This window comes from Phocoena phocoena, chromosome 19 (genome assembly GCF_963924675.1).
Source record: "Phocoena phocoena chromosome 19, mPhoPho1.1, whole genome shotgun sequence".
In the NCBI taxonomy this organism is placed as follows: Eukaryota; Metazoa; Chordata; class Mammalia; order Artiodactyla; family Phocoenidae; genus Phocoena; species Phocoena phocoena.
In genome coordinates, this window is record NC_089237.1 from 32,651,003 (window position 1) to 32,670,257 (window position 19,255).

Here is a 19,255-nt window from a genome sequence, read left to right on the forward strand (position 1 = left end):
ATCTGCAAACAGTGATTGTTTTACTTCTTTTACGATTTGAATTCTTTTATTTGTTTTTCTTCTCTGATTGCTGTGGCTAAAACTTCCAAAACTATGTCGAATAATACTAGTGAGAGTCGGCAACCTTGTTTTTGTTCCTGATCTTAGTGGAAATTGTTTCAGTTTTTCACCATTGAGAACCATGTTGGCTGTGTCATATATGGCCTTTATTTGTTACATGTTGACTTTATTTTGTTAAGGTAAGTTCCCTCTATGCCTACTTTTTGGTGGGTTTTTGTCATAAATGGGTGTTGAATTTTGTCGAAAGCTTTTTCTGCATCTATTGAGATGATCATATGGTTTTTCTCCTTCAATTTTTTAATAAGATGTTTCACATTGATTGATTTGCGTATATTGAAGAATCCTTGCATTCCTGGAATAAACCCCACTTGATCATGGTGTATGATTCTTTTAAAGTGCTATTGGATTCTGTTTGCTAGTATTTTCTTGAGGATTTTTGCATCTATGTTCATCAGTGATATTGACTTGTAGTTTTCTTTTTTTGTGACATCTTTGTCTGGTTTTGGTATCAGGGTGATGGTGGCCTCATAGAATCAGTTTGGGAGTGTTCCTCCCTCTGCTGTACTTTGGAAGAGTTTGAGAATGATAGGTGTTAGCTCTTCTCTAAATGTTTGATAGAATTCACCAGTGAAGCCATCTGGTCCTGGGTTTTTGTTTGTTGGAAGAATTTTAATCACAGTTTCAATTTTAGTGTTTGTAATTAGTCTGTTTATATTTTCTATTTCTTCCTAGTTCAGTCTTGGAAGGTTGTGCTTTCTAAGAGTTTGTCCATTTCTTCCAGGTTGTCCATTTTATTGGCATAGAGTTGCTTGTAGTAATCTCTCATGATCCTTTGCATTTCTGCAGTGTCAATTGTTACTTCTCCTTTTTCATTTCTAATTCTATTGATTTGAGTCTTCTCCCTTTTCTTCTTGATGAGTCTAGCTAGTGCTTCATCAATTTTGATTATCTTCTCAAAGAACCAGCTTTTAGTTTTGTTGATCTTCACTATTGTTTCCTTCATTTCTTTCTCATTTATTTCTGCTCTGATCTTTATGATTTCTTTCCTTCTGCTAACTTTGTTTTTGTTGTTGTTGTTCTTCTTCTTTCCCTAATTGCTTTAGGAGTAATGTTAGGTTGTTTATTTGAGATGTTTCTTGTTCCTGTGGTAGGATTGTATTGCTATAAGCTTCCCTCTTAGAACTGGTTTTACTGCATTCCATAGGTTTTGGGTCACCATGTTTTCATTGTCATATATTTCTAGGTATTTTTTTAATTTACTCTTTGATTTCTTCAGTGATCTCTTTTTTATTTAGGAGAGTATTGTTTCGCCTCAATGTGTTTGTATTTTTTACATTAATTTCCTGTAATTGTTATCTAGTCTCATAGCATTGTAGTTAGAAGAGATAAATGATATGATTTCAGTTTTCTTAAGTTTACCAGGACTTGATTTGTGACCTAAGATATGGTCTATCCTGGAGAATGTTCCAGAAGCACTTGAGAAGGAAGTGTATTCTGTTGCTTTGGGATGGAATGTCCTATAACTATCACTTAAGTCCATCTTGTTTAATGTGTTATTTAAAGCTTGTGTTTCCTTATTTATTTTCATTTTAGATGATCTTCCATTGGTGAAAGTGGGTGTTAAAGTCCCTACTATGATTTTGTTACTGTCAATATCCCATTTTATGGCTGTTAGCATTTGTGTTATGTATTGACACATACAACTAGGTGCTCCTAGTTGGGTGGATACATATTTACAATTGTTATATCTTCTTCTTGGATTGATCCTTTGTCATTATATAGTGTCCTTCTTTGTCCTTGTAATAGTCTTTATTTTAAAGTCTATTTTGTCTCATATGAGAATTGCTACTCCAGCTTTCCTCTGATTTCCATTTGCATGGAATATATTTGTCCATTCCCTCACTTTCAGTCTGTATGTGTCCCTAGGTCTGAAATGGGTCTCTTTTAAACAGCATATATACGGGTCTTCTTTTCGTATCCATTCAGCCAGTCTATGTTTTTTGGTTGGAGCATTTAATCCATTTACAATTAAGGTAGTTATCGGTATGTATGTTCCTATTACCATTTTCTTAATTGTTTTGGGTTTGTTTTTAGAGGTCTTCTCCTTTTCTTGTGTTACCTGCCTAGAGAATTTCCTTTAGCATTTGTTGTAAAGCTTGTTTGGTGGTGCTGAATTCTCTTAGCTTTGGCTTGTCTGTAAAGGTTTGAATTTCTCTGTCGAATCTCAGTGAGATCCTTACTGGGTACAGTAATCTTGCTTGTAGGTTTTTCCCTTTCATCACTTTAAATGTGTCCTGCCACTCCCTTCTGGCTTGCAGAGTTTCTGCTGAAAGATCAGCTGTTAACTTTATGGGTATTCCATTGTATGTTATTTGTTGCTTTTCCCTTAGTGCTTTTAATATTTTTTTCTTTTTATTTAATTTTTGATAGTTTGATTAATATGTGTCTTGGTGTGTTTCTCCTTGGATTTATCCTGTATGGAACTCTCTGACCTTTCTGGAGTTGATTGACTATTTCCTTTCCCATGTTAGGGAATTTTCAACTATAAACTCTTCAAATATTTTCTCAATCCGTTTCTTTTTCTCTTCTTCTTCTGAGGCCCCTATTATTCAAATGTTGTTGTGTTTAATGTTGTCCCAGAAGTCTCTGAGACTGTCCTCAATTCTTTTCATTCTTTTTTCTGTATTCTGCCCTGCGGTAATTATTTCCACAATTTTATCTTCTTGGTCACTTATCCATTATTCTGCTCAGTTATTCTGCTATTGATTCCTTCTAGAGAATTTTACATTTCATTATTGTGTTATTCATCATTTGTTTTCTCTTTAGTTCTATGTCCTTGTTAAACGTTTCTTGTATTTTCTCCATTCTCTTTCCAAGATTTTGGATCATCTTTAGTATCATTACTATGAATTGTTTCTCAGGTAGACTGCCTATTTCCTCTTCATTTGTTTGTTCTGGTCAGTTTTTACTTTGCTCTTTCATCTGCTGAGTATTTCTCTGTCTTCTCATTTTTCTTAACTTACTGTGTTTGTGGTCTCCTTTTTGCAGGCTGCATGTTCGTAGTGCTTGGTTTTTTTGGTCTCTGCCCCACAGTGGGTAAGGTTGGTTCAATGAGTTGTGTAGGCTTCCTGGCGGAGGGGACTGGTGTGTGTTCTGGTGGATGAGGCTAGATATTATCTTTCTGGTGGGCAGGGCACGTCTGGTGGTGTGTTTTTTGGTGTCTGTGAACTTATTATGATTTTAGGCAGCCTGTCTGCTAATGGGTGGGGTTGTGTTCCTGTCTTACTAGTTTTTTGGCATAGGGTGTCCAGCACTGGAACTTGCTAGTCGTTGAGTGCAGCTGGGTCTTAGCATTGAGACTGAGATATCTGGGAGACCTCTTGCTGATTGGTATTATGTGGGGCTGGGAGGTCTCTCGTGGCCCACTGTCCTGAACTCGGCTCTCCAACTTCAGAGGCTCAGGCCGGACATCCCACCATAGCGCCAAGACCCTGTTAGCCACACAGCTCAGAAGAAAAGGGAGAAAATAAAGAAAGAAAATAAGAATAAAATAAAATCAAAGTTATTAAAATAAAAAAAGAAGAGAGCAACCAAACCAATAAACAAATCCACCGATGATAACATGTGCTAAAAAGTATAGTAAGTTAAACATAAAAATCAGAAACTAGTCAGTCTCATACAGCAAACCCCTAATTTACAGTTGCTCCCAAAGTTCACCACCCAAGTTTGGGATTTTTAAATCATACTAGTCCCTTTTATTCAGTAAAAGACCATGTCTAGATTTCTAAGTACAACAGATTTCCCTTGTTTTTCTGTTAATCTGTATCCTCATCTGTGAGAGTTCTGGGCTGCAGTCAGCTGCACTATACTGTTTACCCTCTGTACAATTCATGAGCCTCACCTTGCCTGAAAGGTCTTTTGTTAAGACTAAACCAATGGATTTTAGATTAATTTAATTGCAAAACCAAACAAACAGAAAGGAATAAAATTACGCTTTTAGATGGATTCATACTTCCAGGTGCTAACACAAAGTTTTTTGCAAATTGAACACAAATGGACCCATCTTCTTAAACACTGCTCCAGGGACTTACTTGAAGTCAAGGGGTAAACATGGGGAATCTTTCTAGAGATCCTTAGGTTTCAAGGGTCTCCTGACTCAGGTGGCATAATGCAGGGATAAGCACATCTTAGTTTAGGAATCTCAGATGTATGTGGAAGTACCTGGAAGGAAATGGAAAGTAAAATTGAAATTGAATTCATAAGGATGTTTCAGCTCTAAAAGTATGTGGCTTTATACCAAGGGTTTCCAACCAGCAAATGACAAACTGGTAGGTCTGACACCCTTACATGCTGTGCCATGAATGCCCCCTACAAAGGGCAGGACTCAAGAGAAGCATCTCCTTCCCCTCCTGCCCCTCTCCTCAAGCTCACGAATGGGAAGAGACTGAGAGTTTACACACACCACACACCTAAACCCACACATGATTTAATCAGCTTGGAGAGACAATTAGCTTCTGTTCAGGAATAGTGGGTCCCCATTTTCCACACATACTGAGCATAAGGGATAATTATGTATTGAGATAACGTTCTCCCCAACTTCACATGAGTTAACTTTGGTTAAATGCATGAATTAGGACAAACTGGTTCCTGGACCTGGTTCCCTTCCCTCCTGAATGTAGTTGTAGCCCTTGGAGACCACAGTTGTGTACATATCACAGAAAAGTAAAACAGAAAGCTCTCTAGAAGATAAAATAGAATGATATGATTTATGTGAATACTGAAGAATGAACTATTGTGACAACTTCCTTTAAACACTCCCTTCGTGGCAGAACTGAGAAATGCCAGAACTCCAGAGAAACAAAATGTTCAGTGACACCTTTCCTAGTCTATCAATAAAATGTTCTTTTCAAGGGCTGAAATTCTTGGATCAAGGCATGGTTTCACCCATCATTTAAGATGCTCTCAGCAAACAAACTTACATTATTATTATGTCTTTCAAAAATTTCAAAAATTAACGTGAATTTTTGTAATTACAAAAATACTTAATATTCATTTAGGAAAATTAGAAAATGCTAAAAATAATAAAGTAAATTAAATTAAAATGGCATGTAACCCCACAATCCACAAATACCTAATGGTAACAATTGACATATTTCTTTTAAGTAAATAAATACTTTTACATGTTACAAAATGTGATTAATGTGGTATAAATAGCTTGTGTTCTTATTATATTCAACAACATTATTTTGAATTTATGGCAAGAACAATTAAATTATTCTTGTAAGTCATTCCTATTTCCATATATTTTTACAATTATAAATATTGCTGGAACAATTATTCCATAAAGACAACTTGGTCCATATGTATAATTAGAAAAGCTGGAAGCTTTATTAGAGATAAATTTTAGGGTAATGGACATTAACACTTTAAGGCTCTTTTTAGTTTTTTTTTTTTTTTTTTTTTTTTTGCAGTACACGGGCCTCTCACTGTTGTGGCCTCTCCTGTCGTGGAGCACAGGCTCTGGACGCACAGGCTCAGCAGCCATGGCTCACGGGCCCAGCCGCTCCGTGGCATGTGGGATCTTCCTGGACTGGGGCACGAACCCGTGTCCCCTGCATCGGCAGGCGGACTCTCAACCACTGTGCCACCAGGGAAAACCCTTTTTATACTTGTTATAAACTTTTAAGAAAGTTTTTTACCACTTTATACTGTTACTAGTAGCAAAGAAGCATCTCACCAGGACTGGCTACTATTGTTTGTACAATTTAATAGGAAAAAGCATAAATCTTATTATTTGGGCAATGTTTTTATTATTGATATATGTCTCTTTCAAATTAGAGATATAATCCCCATGTAACATTTGCTGCATTTATGTGTCAAAATGTACTCACATTTCAATAAATGACTCCAAACAAGTTTACTCAAGAGGTCATTGGCTTTTCCTGAAGCTCCTCTAGAAAATCACTTCTAAGAATGGCTCAATTTCTTTATCTAAAGTAAAACACACTGCCTACTTTTCTAATGCTTGATTTATAGGCTATTTAACTTCCTACACTTCAGATAGTAAAAGACTTATTCAATATCATATCAGTCATTACAATTCCTGGAAGACACAGAAGATTTGTTATAGTATATACTCTCTTTCTTGCTAAGAGAATGCCTACAGCCATGTGCATGGTTAATAACTTTCCTGGTCTCTTAGGCAGGTAGAGGTGACAATATGACACCTCCTTCCTGTTTTGAATATGGATATGATACCTGGAGGTGCAACAGCTATTTTGTGCCTAAGAGAAAAAAAAAAAAAAACATGAGAAGGCAGATTAAAAAGACAAAGTTTTACTGGCATTGTTGATCATCTAAACCAATGTCAGCAACTGCTGACCACTGTACTACTTGTTAGGTGAGAAAAATAAACCCCTCTTAATTTAAGTCATTGTTAATCCAGTTTTCTCTTACTTGAAGCTAATAATAACCCTAATTTTTATAAGTGGTTCTTACTGGCAATGAATTTTACTTGAGTCTTGTGATCCTGGAAAACAGTAGAGGTTAAGAAACTCCCACACCCTTTGTGTTCCAAAAACAGCTTACAATAGAAGAACCGCCTTTCCCCCTATGACTTAGATGATACTCACACACACACCGCTTGTTCATATATCACAAATCCAGAAACAGTATCTCTAAATTCCCTTTCATTGCCTCATAAAGGATCGGCTAAACTGCTTACCCCGCTGCTGATCAATTAGAGCAAAATGCTTGTTAACCACACTGGTTAAGCATCACTCCTTCCTCCAAGCCCCTAAACTTTGGCCCAACCTCAGCCTGAGCCAGTATTCAGCCCCTCCTGAGAACAGAATGGCCTCAGGGTAAGATATTCTCTGTTCTATTCTCCAGTCAGGCCACCTGCATCTCACTTCCCCACACATGGTTTCTAGCCTTGCTGAATCCTCTCTATAAAAGAAAGTCCTTTCTGCTTCACTCCTGAGACTCACAGATCCTATGGTCAAAGTATTCTCCCTATTACAATAACCCCCAACCCCGGGCAAGAATCCTTTTAAACAAAAGTCTCTCCTTAGTAAGTTCAGGTTTGCTTTTTATTTGACATTACCCTAAAGTAGAAGAGTAGTCACAAAATAGTGCTGATAAAACTTAGGAACATTTACAAGGAAATATGATTATGTGTAAATTCATTAAAATTGTACAGACATACACAAGCATTATTAAAATGCATTGTCAAGGAAGAGAAGTAAGAGATAATGGGCACTAATAATAGACAATAAAGTATATTTAATTTTGCACAGAAATATCTGAAATTACATATACTCTATTATAGAAAGTACCAGAGAGTGGCCAAGATGGCAGAGTAGAGAGACCCTGAGCTCACCTTCCCTTATGAGCACACCAAAATCACAACTATTTGCAGAACAACCACTAATGAAAAAGACTGGAACCTACCCCAGAAGACCTTCTACAGCTAAATACATAAAGACAGAGCCACAGTGAGACAGGTGGGAGGGGAAGACTTACGATATATTCAAATCCCATACTCCCTGTGTGGGCAACACACAAACTGGAGAATAATTACATTGCAGAGGTTTGCCCACAGGAGTGATAGCTCTGAGCCCCATGTCAGACTCCCCAGTCTGGGGTTCTGGAACTGAGAGAATGAGCCCCCAAAGCATTTGGCGTTGAAGGCCAGTAGGGCTTAGTTGCAGGATACCCACAGGACTGGGGGAAATAGAGATTTCACTCTTAAAGGACCACAGAAAATCTCACAGGCACCAGACCTAGGGAAAAAGCAGTAATTTTTTTGGAGCCTGGGCCAGACCTACCTGCCTGTTTGGGAGAGTCCTTTGGAGAGGTGAGGGGCAGCTGTGGCTCACCCTAGGGACAGAGATTCTGGTGACATAGTGGGGAATATTCAGCCACATGAACACTCCTGGCAGCTGACATATTAAATCATTAGCACAAATATCTGGGCCCACCCAACAGCCTGTAGGCTCCAGTGCTTGGATGCCTCTGGCTAAACAACTAAATGGGTGGGGACACAGCCATACCCATCAACAAACAGGCTGCCTAGGGACTAAAGAGGTCAGAGATGCCTACAGACACATGCCTACAGACATGCCTACAGACATGGCCCAGCCCACCAGAGGGCCTAGATCCAGCTCCATGCAATAGTGGACAGACACCAGCCCCTCCCACCAGGAAACCTGCCCAAGACGCTAGAGCAGCCTCACCCACCAGGGCAGACGCCAGAAGTGAGAAAACTATAATCCCGTAACAGGCTAGATCTTACCCTAGGACCAGCTGAGCCCTGGCCTTGCCCACTAGTAGGCCAACTCAACCTTCTGGACATACCGGACACCATACCCAACCATACCAGGAATTCCTCCCCTGCCCCCCAGTGATCTGAAATGAGCTCTGGTATCCCTGAGCCCTGTAGCTAGACTCCAGGAACCAGCTCTGCGTGCCTGTAGTGGAACACTAACTGCAGGCTCTGTCTTCACCTGCCAGTGGGTAGGTAAGAGTCCCAGAATCTTTGAGACCCTGATTCTGATTACCAAAGAGCCAGCACTAGCCCCAAGGACCCCTAGGATTCCACAACCAGCCGCTTCATGACTAGGCCCCACTAAACAGCAGCCAGCAGAATCCGCACAAGCTAGCACCTGGCAACCAACCAAAATAGGGTCCAACCAAGCCTACCAGACCACCTGCATAGTCAACGCGTCACAACGGAAAGACCCACACTTCCCATCTCCAGGAAGTGCTAGGAGTCCTATATAGGACTAACCAAGAGAGGAACACACCAAGATACACTGTAATTTAAATGACAAAAATTAAAGAGAGAATACTAAAAGCAGCAAGGGAAAAGCAGCAAAGAACATAACAGGGAACTCCCATAAGGCTATCAGCTGATTTTTCAGCAGAAACTCTGCAGGCAAGAAGAGAGTGGGATGGTATATTTAAAGTAATGAAAGGGAAAAGCCTCCAACCAAGAAATCTCTACCAAGCAAGGCTCTCATTCAAATTTGATGGAGAAATCAAAGCTTTACAGACAACCAAAAATTAAAAGAATTCAGCATCACCAAACCAGCTTTACTACGAATGTTAAAGGAACTTCTCTAGGTGAAATAGAAAAGGTCACAACTAGAAACAAGAAAATTACAGAATGAAAAGGCTCACCAGAAAAGGCAAATATACAGTAAAGGTAGGGAATCACCACACAGAAAGCTAGTAGAGAAGTTAAAAGACAAAAGTAGTAAAATCATCTGTATTCACAATAAGTAGTTAAGGGATACACAAAACAATTAGATGTAAAATATGACATCATAAACAGTAATCATGAGGAGAGGAGAGTACAGATTCAGAGTATTTAAAATGCATTTGAAATTAAGAGATTAGCAATTTAAAACAATCATGTATATACATACACTGCTGTATAAAAACCTCATGGTAACTGCAAAACAAAAATCTATAATAGATATACACACAAAAAAGGATAAAGCTATCCAAACATAAAGCTAAAGATAGTCATCAAATCACAAGAGACGAGAACAAAAGAAGAAATGGAAAAAAAGACCCACAAAAATATCCAAAATAATTAACAAAATGGCAATAAAAATATACAACTGATAATTACCTAAATGTAAACAGACTAAATACTCCAATCAAAGGTCAGAGACTGGATGAATAGAGACAAAAACAAGACCTGTACATATGCTGCCTACAAGAGACCCAATTCTGATCTAGAGACACATACAGACTAAAAGTGAGGGGATAGAAAAAAGAAATGGCAATCAAAAGAAAGCTGAAGTAGCAATACTTATATCAGACAAAATAGACTTTAAAATAAAGACTATTACAAAAGACAAAGAAGGGCACTCTAATGATCAATCAATCCAACAAGAAGATATAACAATTATAAAAAAAAAGAAGACTGGAAAAAGGATGAATAGTATCACCTTCAATGAACTAGGGCTGTACCGTCTTTTCATATATTATTCTAGAATCATCTCAAAAACCCTGTAGCCAGGAAATACAGCTTGGTGGTTACAGCATGGGCTTGGAGACACAGTCCGAGTATGGTCTAAGCTCTTCCACCTACTAGTCTTGCTTTACTCAACTGCAAAGTAGGGCTAATAAGAGTTTCTACCTAAGGAAATGATTATGAGGATTAAATTAGATAACCCATCTAAAGTTCTTACTGTGGTGTCAGGTGCATAATAAGTAGTTAGTAAGTATTAGATATCATTTTCACTAATAAGGTAAGTATAATAATGATCTCTTTTTTTTCAGATTAAAGAACTGGGGTGGGGGCTTCCCTGGTGGCGCAGTGGTTGAGAGTCCGCCTGCCGATGCAGGGGACACGGGTTCGTGCCCCAGTCCGGGAAGATTCCACATGCCGTGGAGTGGTTGGGTCCGTGAGCCATGGCCGCTGAGCCTGTGCGTCCAGAGCCTGTGCTCCGCAACGGGAGAGGCCACAACAGTGAGAGGCCCGCGTACTGCAAAAAAAAAAAAAGAACCTCGGGATTCAGAACTACAACATAAAGCACATTGTGGGGGAACTACCATCTATGACGTACCTATTCTGAACTGGTCACTGTGCTTGGAGATTAATACAATAATCCTGTGAAATAAGCATCTCATTATCTCCACTTTATCAATGAAGACTTGGAAGGGGTGTGGAGGCATGCTTCAGCAATTTGCTTATGTCATCACAGATTTTTGAGATCTTCTATTCTTCTTGTGAACTTGCCTAAAAATCAAGCTGTTATGTTTCTTACCAATGCTGATTGAAATGCATTGAAAAACTGCATTTTTTTCAATTGCATTCATAGGGTTGAAATAATTAGAGAAACATTACTGCCAATAGTACACTTATTTGTTCTACGCAGAATAAATTCTGTAAGAGCTAATGTGTTTACATATGAGAAATGTCAAAATCTCATAATGCTTGCATTTGACATTTGCAATTCCTACAGAGAAGTAATCCTCACTGTCCCTAACCCCTGCCACTTGACCTGAAGAAAGGCATCACTCATTCTCTTCAATTTATGGTATTTATCTGCATTTCATAACTAACTACAAGATAGCCTCAATGAATTACATCTCTCTAATCTTCTCAATGCACCCTCGAGTATGCACTGAATTTTCTTTGCCTCTCATAGAAAAGCTCATTTCCATTCCTTAGGGGTCAGGAAGCTTCCCCAATCTACCACTGTGGAAACTGTCCAACTCCAGCCTTCTGTGGCAAGTAACAGGTTCAGATGGTATGAAAAGCAAGCATTTTTCACCAAGGAGAATCACTCCTAATTGCAGGTATGAAAGCTGCAGGTACCACTGGGCAGTGTGTACCAAGACTGTAGGAAGAAAGACAGCTGACTAAATCTGAATTGATGTCTCTCCAAGAACACAAAGTAGATTTAATCCTGAAGAACTGCAGAGAGCTAGGTAAGATAACAGTGATAGTTAATGCTTATTGAGTGCTTACTGAATACCAGGCCCTGGGCTGAGTGCTTTACAGGGGTCATCCCACTTAATCTACACAATGGTAATATGGGGTATGGACCATTGGTAAACTCATTTTGGGGAAATAAAAAGAGAGGGGTGAGTAGGATCACCCATTTCTGTCTTCAGGTATAACCCTGTCTTTTACCAGATCCCTGCATGAGGGTCACAGGAGGTGGCTATTAATAAACTGAAACTTTGATGTTCATTGGACTTTGGGAACCCTTGAGAGGAAAGGAGACTTTGTAGGAAGGAATTGGACATTCTGGATCTTTAGACATAACACCATACCAATACCTGGGTGAGCCGGGGACTGAACTGGGCCACATGGAGGATGGCTCTTGCCTGGTCTTCCAACCTGCCTTTAATATCAAAATTGCCACCTAAGGGCAGGAGGAGAGCTCTAGCAGGCTCTCCAGTGGGAGACACAAGCTCACCACTCCCTGACATTATTTTGGGAGGCTATTTTACCCTTCATGGAAACTATGCAAATGAATATATATATTTTTGTTTGTTTGTTTGTTTTGTTTGTTTGTTTTTTGCAGTACGCGGGCCTCTCACTGCTGTGACCTCTCCCGTTGCAGAGCACAGGCTCCAGATGTACAGGCTCAGCGGCCATGGCTCACGGGCCCAGCCGCTCCACGGCATGTGGGATCTTCCCGGACCGGGGCACGGACCCGTGTCCCCTGCATCGGCAGGCGGACTCTCAAGCACTGTGCCACCAGGGAAGCCCCACAAATGACTATATTTTTGTAAGAAAAGGAGAATCCATGTGAATATGAACCTTTAGATTTTAGCCTGGGACTTTTAGTATGTTTTTAAGACACAAAAAAAGCTTAGAGCTGTACATAGCTACCATATCTTGCCATTTAGTTTAGAAATGGCAAGCTAATGGTAGCTTTCCATAGCTACCTTTGGGTTATTTGAATATACCCTAATGAGAAAAACCTCCAAAATGTTGGTTCATGTACCTATTCAAGCAATCTTTCAGGACCTACTGCATGCCTGCATTTTGCTAAGCCCTGGTAATAGCTGGTGAATAAGAAAAAGTTCATGCCTTGCAAAAGTTTGAGACAATAAAAGAGGCACTTTTTATGTTATGTAGATCTGATTTCCTGACCTATACCATTTTTTCTTCCCCTTTAACATTTCTTCCAGAGCAGGTCTGCTGCTGATGAATTGCCTCAGCTTTTATTTGTCTGAAAAAGTTTTTATATCTTCTTCACTTTTGAAGGACAGCTTCATTGGATATAGAATTCTAGGTCGGTGGTTTTATCTCTTTCAAAACATAATATATTTCACTCCACTCTCTTTTTTCAGGGTGGTGTCTGGTGGGATGTCTGCTGTAGTTCTCATTTGTATTTCTCTATAGGTAAAGTGGTTCCCGCACCCCTCCCCCAGCTTCTTTCAAGATTTTCTCTTTCTCTTTGGTTTTTTTGAGCTTGAGTATAATATATTTAAGATTAAGATTTTTTTGGTACTTATCCTGTATAGTGCATTCAAGATCAGCAGATTTACTTTGAAAGGTGGTCTGAGCTTAAATGGTAAACGCTCATGTTATTCAAAATAAAATATATTTGGAGCTTATGACACAAGGATTTCTCTCTTACATGTGGAATTGCAATATGACTCTGTAATAATTCAGAACTTTCCTGGGTTGCATGTTTTGGAAGTGGTGGTGGCAATGATGTAAAGCAGGATTCCCCAAATATTTTTTCTATAAAAAGCCAAATAGAAAATATTTTGGACTTTAAGGGCTAAAAGGCAAAATGGAGGCTATTATGTAGGTACTTATACAACAACTTAAAATGTAAAAACTATTCTTAGCTTGTGGACTGTTCAAAAATAGCCAGCATGACAGATTCAGCAATCCCTGGTCTAAAGTATAGTTTTGATGCTTAACTGCTCTGTGATTTTAGGATTTATGAACTTAAGGCACTTGCTGAGTCTCAGCTTCTCCATCTATAAACTGAACATAACTCTTGTTTTGCCAAATTTGTACAGGGATCCAATGAGAGGATTTCGAAGCACCTAATAAATTAAATTGTGTCTGGTTGTGAGCTATAGCTAGGGTGATCTATGTTCCAATATACCCATCACAGGGTTTACACTTTTCCTGGTGAAACATTTTACAACACCCCTTTCACTCAAAAGTGTTCTGGTTAGGATGATAAATTATATCATTACCATGACTATAGCTATGTGCACTCTGATGGCTTATTACTTATCTAATGATATGTTTGGAGAGGTCAGTGACAATTTGGAAGCTGTATCATAGACCTTGAACTCTACTGTCACATTAGTGGCTTCGAGTCCAAGTTCTGCTGCAACTAATGACTTCAAGTCAAGTTCATTAGTTGTGTGACCTAGGGTGAGTTTCATAACATCTTTTTTTAAAAAAATTAACAGCTTTATTGAAGTATCATTTAAGTGCTATAAAATTCACTCATTTTAAGTGTACAATTCAATGATTATTAGTAAATTTATGGAGTTATGCAACCTTCTACAAGTTACACATTTGTGTAACCCCCAAAGAAACCTCTTGTTCAGTTGCAGTGACTCCCTGTTCCCATTCCCAATCCCAGACAAGCTACTTCCTGTGTCCACAGATTTACCTTTCCCAGATATTTCTCAGAACTTCTTTAAACCTCAGTTTCCTTGTCTGAAGAAAAAGAACACAAAGATCAAGAACAAGAACAAGAAGCTAAGGAGGAGGAGGAAGGGGAGAGGGAAGGATTGGAAGGAGAATGAGAAAAGAAGTAAAATGCCAACTCTCAACCCAGACCCACTGAATCAAAACTGGAAGTGAGGTCTTAGTGTGCATTTTAACAGGCCCTGCAGGTGCACCAGCATTTCAAATATACACAGAAGTAGAGAAGACAGAATAATCAACCTCTATGTGAAAGGGGAACTTTTCAAAAGGACCACCCAGGCCTACCCCAGCTCAATTATACCTGGAGCTCTACGATAGGGCTTGGGGATGTCCTTAGAGCTCCCCAAGCAATTCTAATATGCTTGAGCATTGAGAAACAAACACTCTCTGGTCCATTTCTCCTCCAGATATTTGCAGGATGCAATCTCTCATTTCACTTCTATCTCCACTCAAATATTACCTCTGGGCAGTGGGGCTTTCCAGATTTCCGTTATCTAAAACATATCACAACACCCCTGGATACCCCCCTGCCATACCATCTCTCTATCCCTTTATACCTCTTTACTTTTTTGTAACATTTTCCACCCCCATTTCATTACACACTGCTGGTTTATTCTCATCAGTGAATATGGTTCACTGTTCAAGAAGCTCTTTGAACCAGTAGCTCCAACTTCCTGCTCCCTGCTTATGCCCAGTGCCTGCCAGGGCAGTACCAAGTGGAAAGCATTTGATTAATATCTCTAAAAATGACTAAATGAATGATAGTTGGGCAGAGCAGAAATTTTAACCCAAGACTATCTGCCTCCAAAACCCCTGCTCTTCCCAGGATACCACATAGGATAGCACATGGCAGCTCTGCACTAGTTTTGCTTAGTTTTCAAAAAGAGAATGTCATTCTGAATTGAAGCAAGCAGTATATTTGGTACTGAGTTCATCAAAATAGACTGGTCCATGTCTAGTTCCTAGTTATGAGGCCTTGTGTGACTGACTTAACAATGCTGGGTCTTACTGCCATGTGTAAAATAGAAAGATAAGCCTGTGTCTTACTATCTTCCAGATTTGTTGAGAGGGATAAATGAAAACTAATTACGTGTAACAGAATTTTGTATATTAATGCACTGTGTAAAGATATTACCATTATAACATGGGAAGAAAAAAGAGGTGAGAACAAAGAAAAAAAATAGGCAAAGAAAGTAGGAAAAAAGTGAAAAGAACAGGTGATGCTATTGGACAGAAGATTTTCTAACTCTAAAATTGTGTGATTTAATAGAAAAAGAGAAAAATGAAAAAAATCAGAATATTGTATATAAAAAATAGCCATTTTTCCAAGAACAAGATTCACAATTATTTGGTTCTACTAAAAAGAAGCCACAATCTGTTTTATTTTGAAATATAAAACAAATATAAATATTTGTTACATTGAAAACTCATTCAAGTGCTTCTATACTAGTTCAGTCTTTTCAAAACACTTAATAGTAACTTTGTTACAGCATCATTTAGATCATGATGACAGCTTCCTGTGGCTTCTTGGCCAATCATAGATGGCTATACATGATCCAAACTCACAGCAGGTTACTCCCTAGGGAACAGCCAGCCTGGCTCAACTGGATACAAGCCACTGTGAAGTCTGAGAAGGGGGACTGTCTGATTCTTCCTATCCTAAAAATTCCAAGTGGTACACCCCTGATGAAGCAGCTAATATGATTTGTATGCAAGCCATGTTGGAGTGGCTTCATGATCAGGGTATTCATCCATTGAATATGCCTCTTACCCATCAAAAATTTAGCAAAAACTTTGAGGAAGAGGGTCCCTTTTGCATGTGTACCACGTATAACTTTACTGCAGCAAAACTGAGCAATCCAAGAGGTCTTATCAGATTACCTGTCTCAGCTTCCCCTGTGGGTCTTACATTAACAAGAAATTGGGAGAGACACGGAGAATCAAGGGACTCATTTCAGCAGATCTTTAGATGGTTATTAAGAAATAAGATGAATGAAGTGACTATTTATGGGATTGAAGTAAAGGTTAATGCAGCACTATCAAAAGTTGCTTAGATCAATAGGACCCCCTGCTGGTCTCCTAACATTAAAGGGCCCCAAACAAGTCCACTTTATATAATGCAGCTGAAGGAATTTTAAAAAGCCAGAAGACAAAAACTGCAATGAAAAACCTCACCTGGAATCACCTGGGCAATAGTCAGGTATGTACTCAAGGTAAAGACTGACTGAGGGGCCAGGGTCTTCTGGTCTGACCTCTAGCCAGGGACCTGGGGACCCAAGACCATATGCACATGCGTAGGTAAAATGGGCAGGGAAGTGGGTGGAGGAGGAAGAAGAGGCACATAATGGCAACAACATGCATTGTGGATGAAACCATACTGGCTCACAAGACAGAAAAGGGCAAAGCCTTTAAGGGAGATAAGTGCAGGTCTAGGCAGAGTGTGGGACAAGCTTAATTCCATTTTGATGTGGAGTGGTATTCAGATGACAATATTTACTAACTGGAGATTAGAGGGAATTCTCTTCCAAGAGGAAAGTAAAGGATGGGAGTCAACCTGGAAAGAAAATGGGGCTCTAGCAAAATGGGTCAGATAGCAACTAATGCTGGCTATGCACTAAGGGTTCTAGGAAAGAAAGGGCTTGTACCCTGACCCAGCAGGGACTCATGACATTTAATACAGATGGAGATCAAAGTGGCCACAGGGCAGCGGCCCTCCATCCTAGCTACTGAGGCTCAAGCGCAACACCTATGGGAATCATACAGCCTCCAAACTTATGGAAGTTCTCTGGAAAGACTTGTAACTTACATCAATGTACCATGACTGCCCTCATGCTCAAAACAGGTGGAAATAAGACATATCCATAATATGACTAACCATAATATGATTAGTAGAGATAGGAACTATATTCTGAATACCACTCACATCCTCAGCACATGAGGGAGGCAGGCCCTGCTACATAACAATACGCAATGGAAACAATACACAAAATGAAGTCACTCACTGTCTTAGCTCAGGCAGCTGTGGGACAAAAGTTTAAAAAGCAAAATAGAACAGCCTGTGGAGGGCATGGGGGGAGTGGCTGGGGTTGCCTGGAGGACAGGAGGGTGTGGGTGAGTCATGGGATGTAGAGCTGGAAATGTGAGTTGGGGTCAGACTAGTGGCACATGCATAACCCACCTGGCAGCTTTGGCTCTCTTTCACAGTCAGTGCAGGAACGTATTTATGGCAAAGGTCTGGAACTAGACAGCTGAGTGAGTCCTGAGCAATCAGTTTAGCCTTTCTACATATTCTTTCTATACAGGTAGAAAGGTGACAATCAGTACCTTACATCAGGGTTAATGTGAGGACTGAGTAAGGCAATGCCTGCAAAGCACTCAACCAGTGCCTGGAGCCTAGGAAAGCATGCAATGCATTAGCTATTACAGTAGTTATTATTATTATTAATTGTGCAATCAACAGGGCCACTGGAAGGGGACTGATAAGGTCGCAGCCTCTCTTTCCAGTACTTGATTGGACTGTAGTGCATAGGATGGAAGGAATCAGAGGGGTGTAAAGCCAAGAAGCTAGTTAGGAGGTCACTGCAATTCTAGGTGAGAGGTACTACCCAAAGTGGCAAAGGTTAAAGAGGAACAAAGCAAGGGAAAGGGACCAGAGATTAGATACATCTGAGCAGTGAACTGACAACACTTGGCAAGTGCCTGGGCATGGCTGGTGTGGAAAATGAAATGGTTAGAAGATAAAAGGATGTTGTCTGAAAACACGTTCATGTTTGCGCTGAGGTAACTGCTGAAATGACACTTGGAAATTAATTCTGCCTGCCCTAGACTGAGCTTCATGTTCATCCTGTTGTATCCAGTGGCTCTGGTACTCACAGACATTCAGAGCTCCTCCTGTCTCGAACACTCTAGTCCTCTGGTTCTCTGTTAGGAAATGTTGACGAAGGTGATTTCTAAGGCTACTTGCCAGGCACTACTAGCACAGTGAGTAACTGATGACTGGCCGTCATTCCACCTGGCTGACTACCTGGCTCCAAAGGCCTCCGGGCACGCTGCCAACACCATTCCTCCTACCCTTTTACTTAACCTTTCTCCCAGAAGTTTCAGACTAAAGTTATTAAGTCCAATTTACAAGGAAGGGGGCAGCTGCCAAAGGAAGCAAGTCACTAAAATGACTAGCCTCAACCCTGAAATACTCCCCGCCATACACACAGGAACCGGCATCCACCCGGGAGCCGGGCTCCATGTCCCTTGCAGGCAAGTGCATGGGGCTAAGAATCAGCCCACCCACGTTTTAATTCTACCATTAACTTCTAACAAAACACGTGTCCAGTCGGGCCTCAGACCTGAGACAAAATTCTGGATACTCCATACTCCCAGGACACACGGAAGAGTCAGCTAGAGGCACCAGCCCAGTGCTCACTCCTCTTTGGCTCCAGAAGACTCACGGTGTCCTGACCTGGCTGCAGACTGGAACTCCCCGGGGGCCGTACCTCCAACCCCCGGGTGCCCACCCCCGGCGCGCTGCCGCCCCTCGTGCCTCTAGCGGGCCAACTACTACTTGGTTCAGCTGCCAGTAGATGCTGATGCTCATGCTCTTCACCAGCAGCTCCCAGCCGGCCCCGCCTACCCCGGGCGGCTGGAGCTCCCAGCAGACGTTCCTGAACTGCTTTTCGGAGAACTGGCTGGAAGCAGAGGCCATCCTTCATTTGCCACAGCTCTTCTGCCTGCAGGGGAGGCCGGGGACAGGCTTGGTGTGTGTTAGGGATGTGGGCGAGAGGGTGGCCCAGCATGATTGACAGGAACCCAAAAAGAGACAGGGTAGAAGGCGGGACTCAGCCGGGAGAAGGAGCTAGTGTGAGGAGGCAGCAAGGGGTGGGTCTAGAGAAGTGGACTGGGCTGAGCAAGAGATGAGCGAGGACGGAAAAGAAGTAAAACCAGAGGAACACGGAGCTTGATCTGGGGAAAGATGGAGGTGCTAGAAATGGGGAGGCTTCTAGAAAGAAGGGAAAAGGAAGACACCAATGTCATCTCAAA

At 40.5% G+C, this 19,255-nt stretch overlaps 1 protein-coding gene across 1 annotated transcript in view; it reads right to left on the minus strand.

Moving 5' to 3' along the window:
• The window catches only part of LOC136139097 (phosphatidylcholine transfer protein-like), a 40,239-nt gene extending 21,319 nt beyond the window's left edge, over positions 1–18,920 (minus strand). The window contains exon 1 of the mRNA XM_065898010.1: positions 18,678–18,920. Coding sequence (XP_065754082.1) covers positions 18,678–18,920 — 243 coding nt within the window. The remainder of the gene's footprint in view (positions 1–18,677) is intronic.
• Between the last annotated feature and the right edge of the window lie 335 nt (positions 18,921–19,255).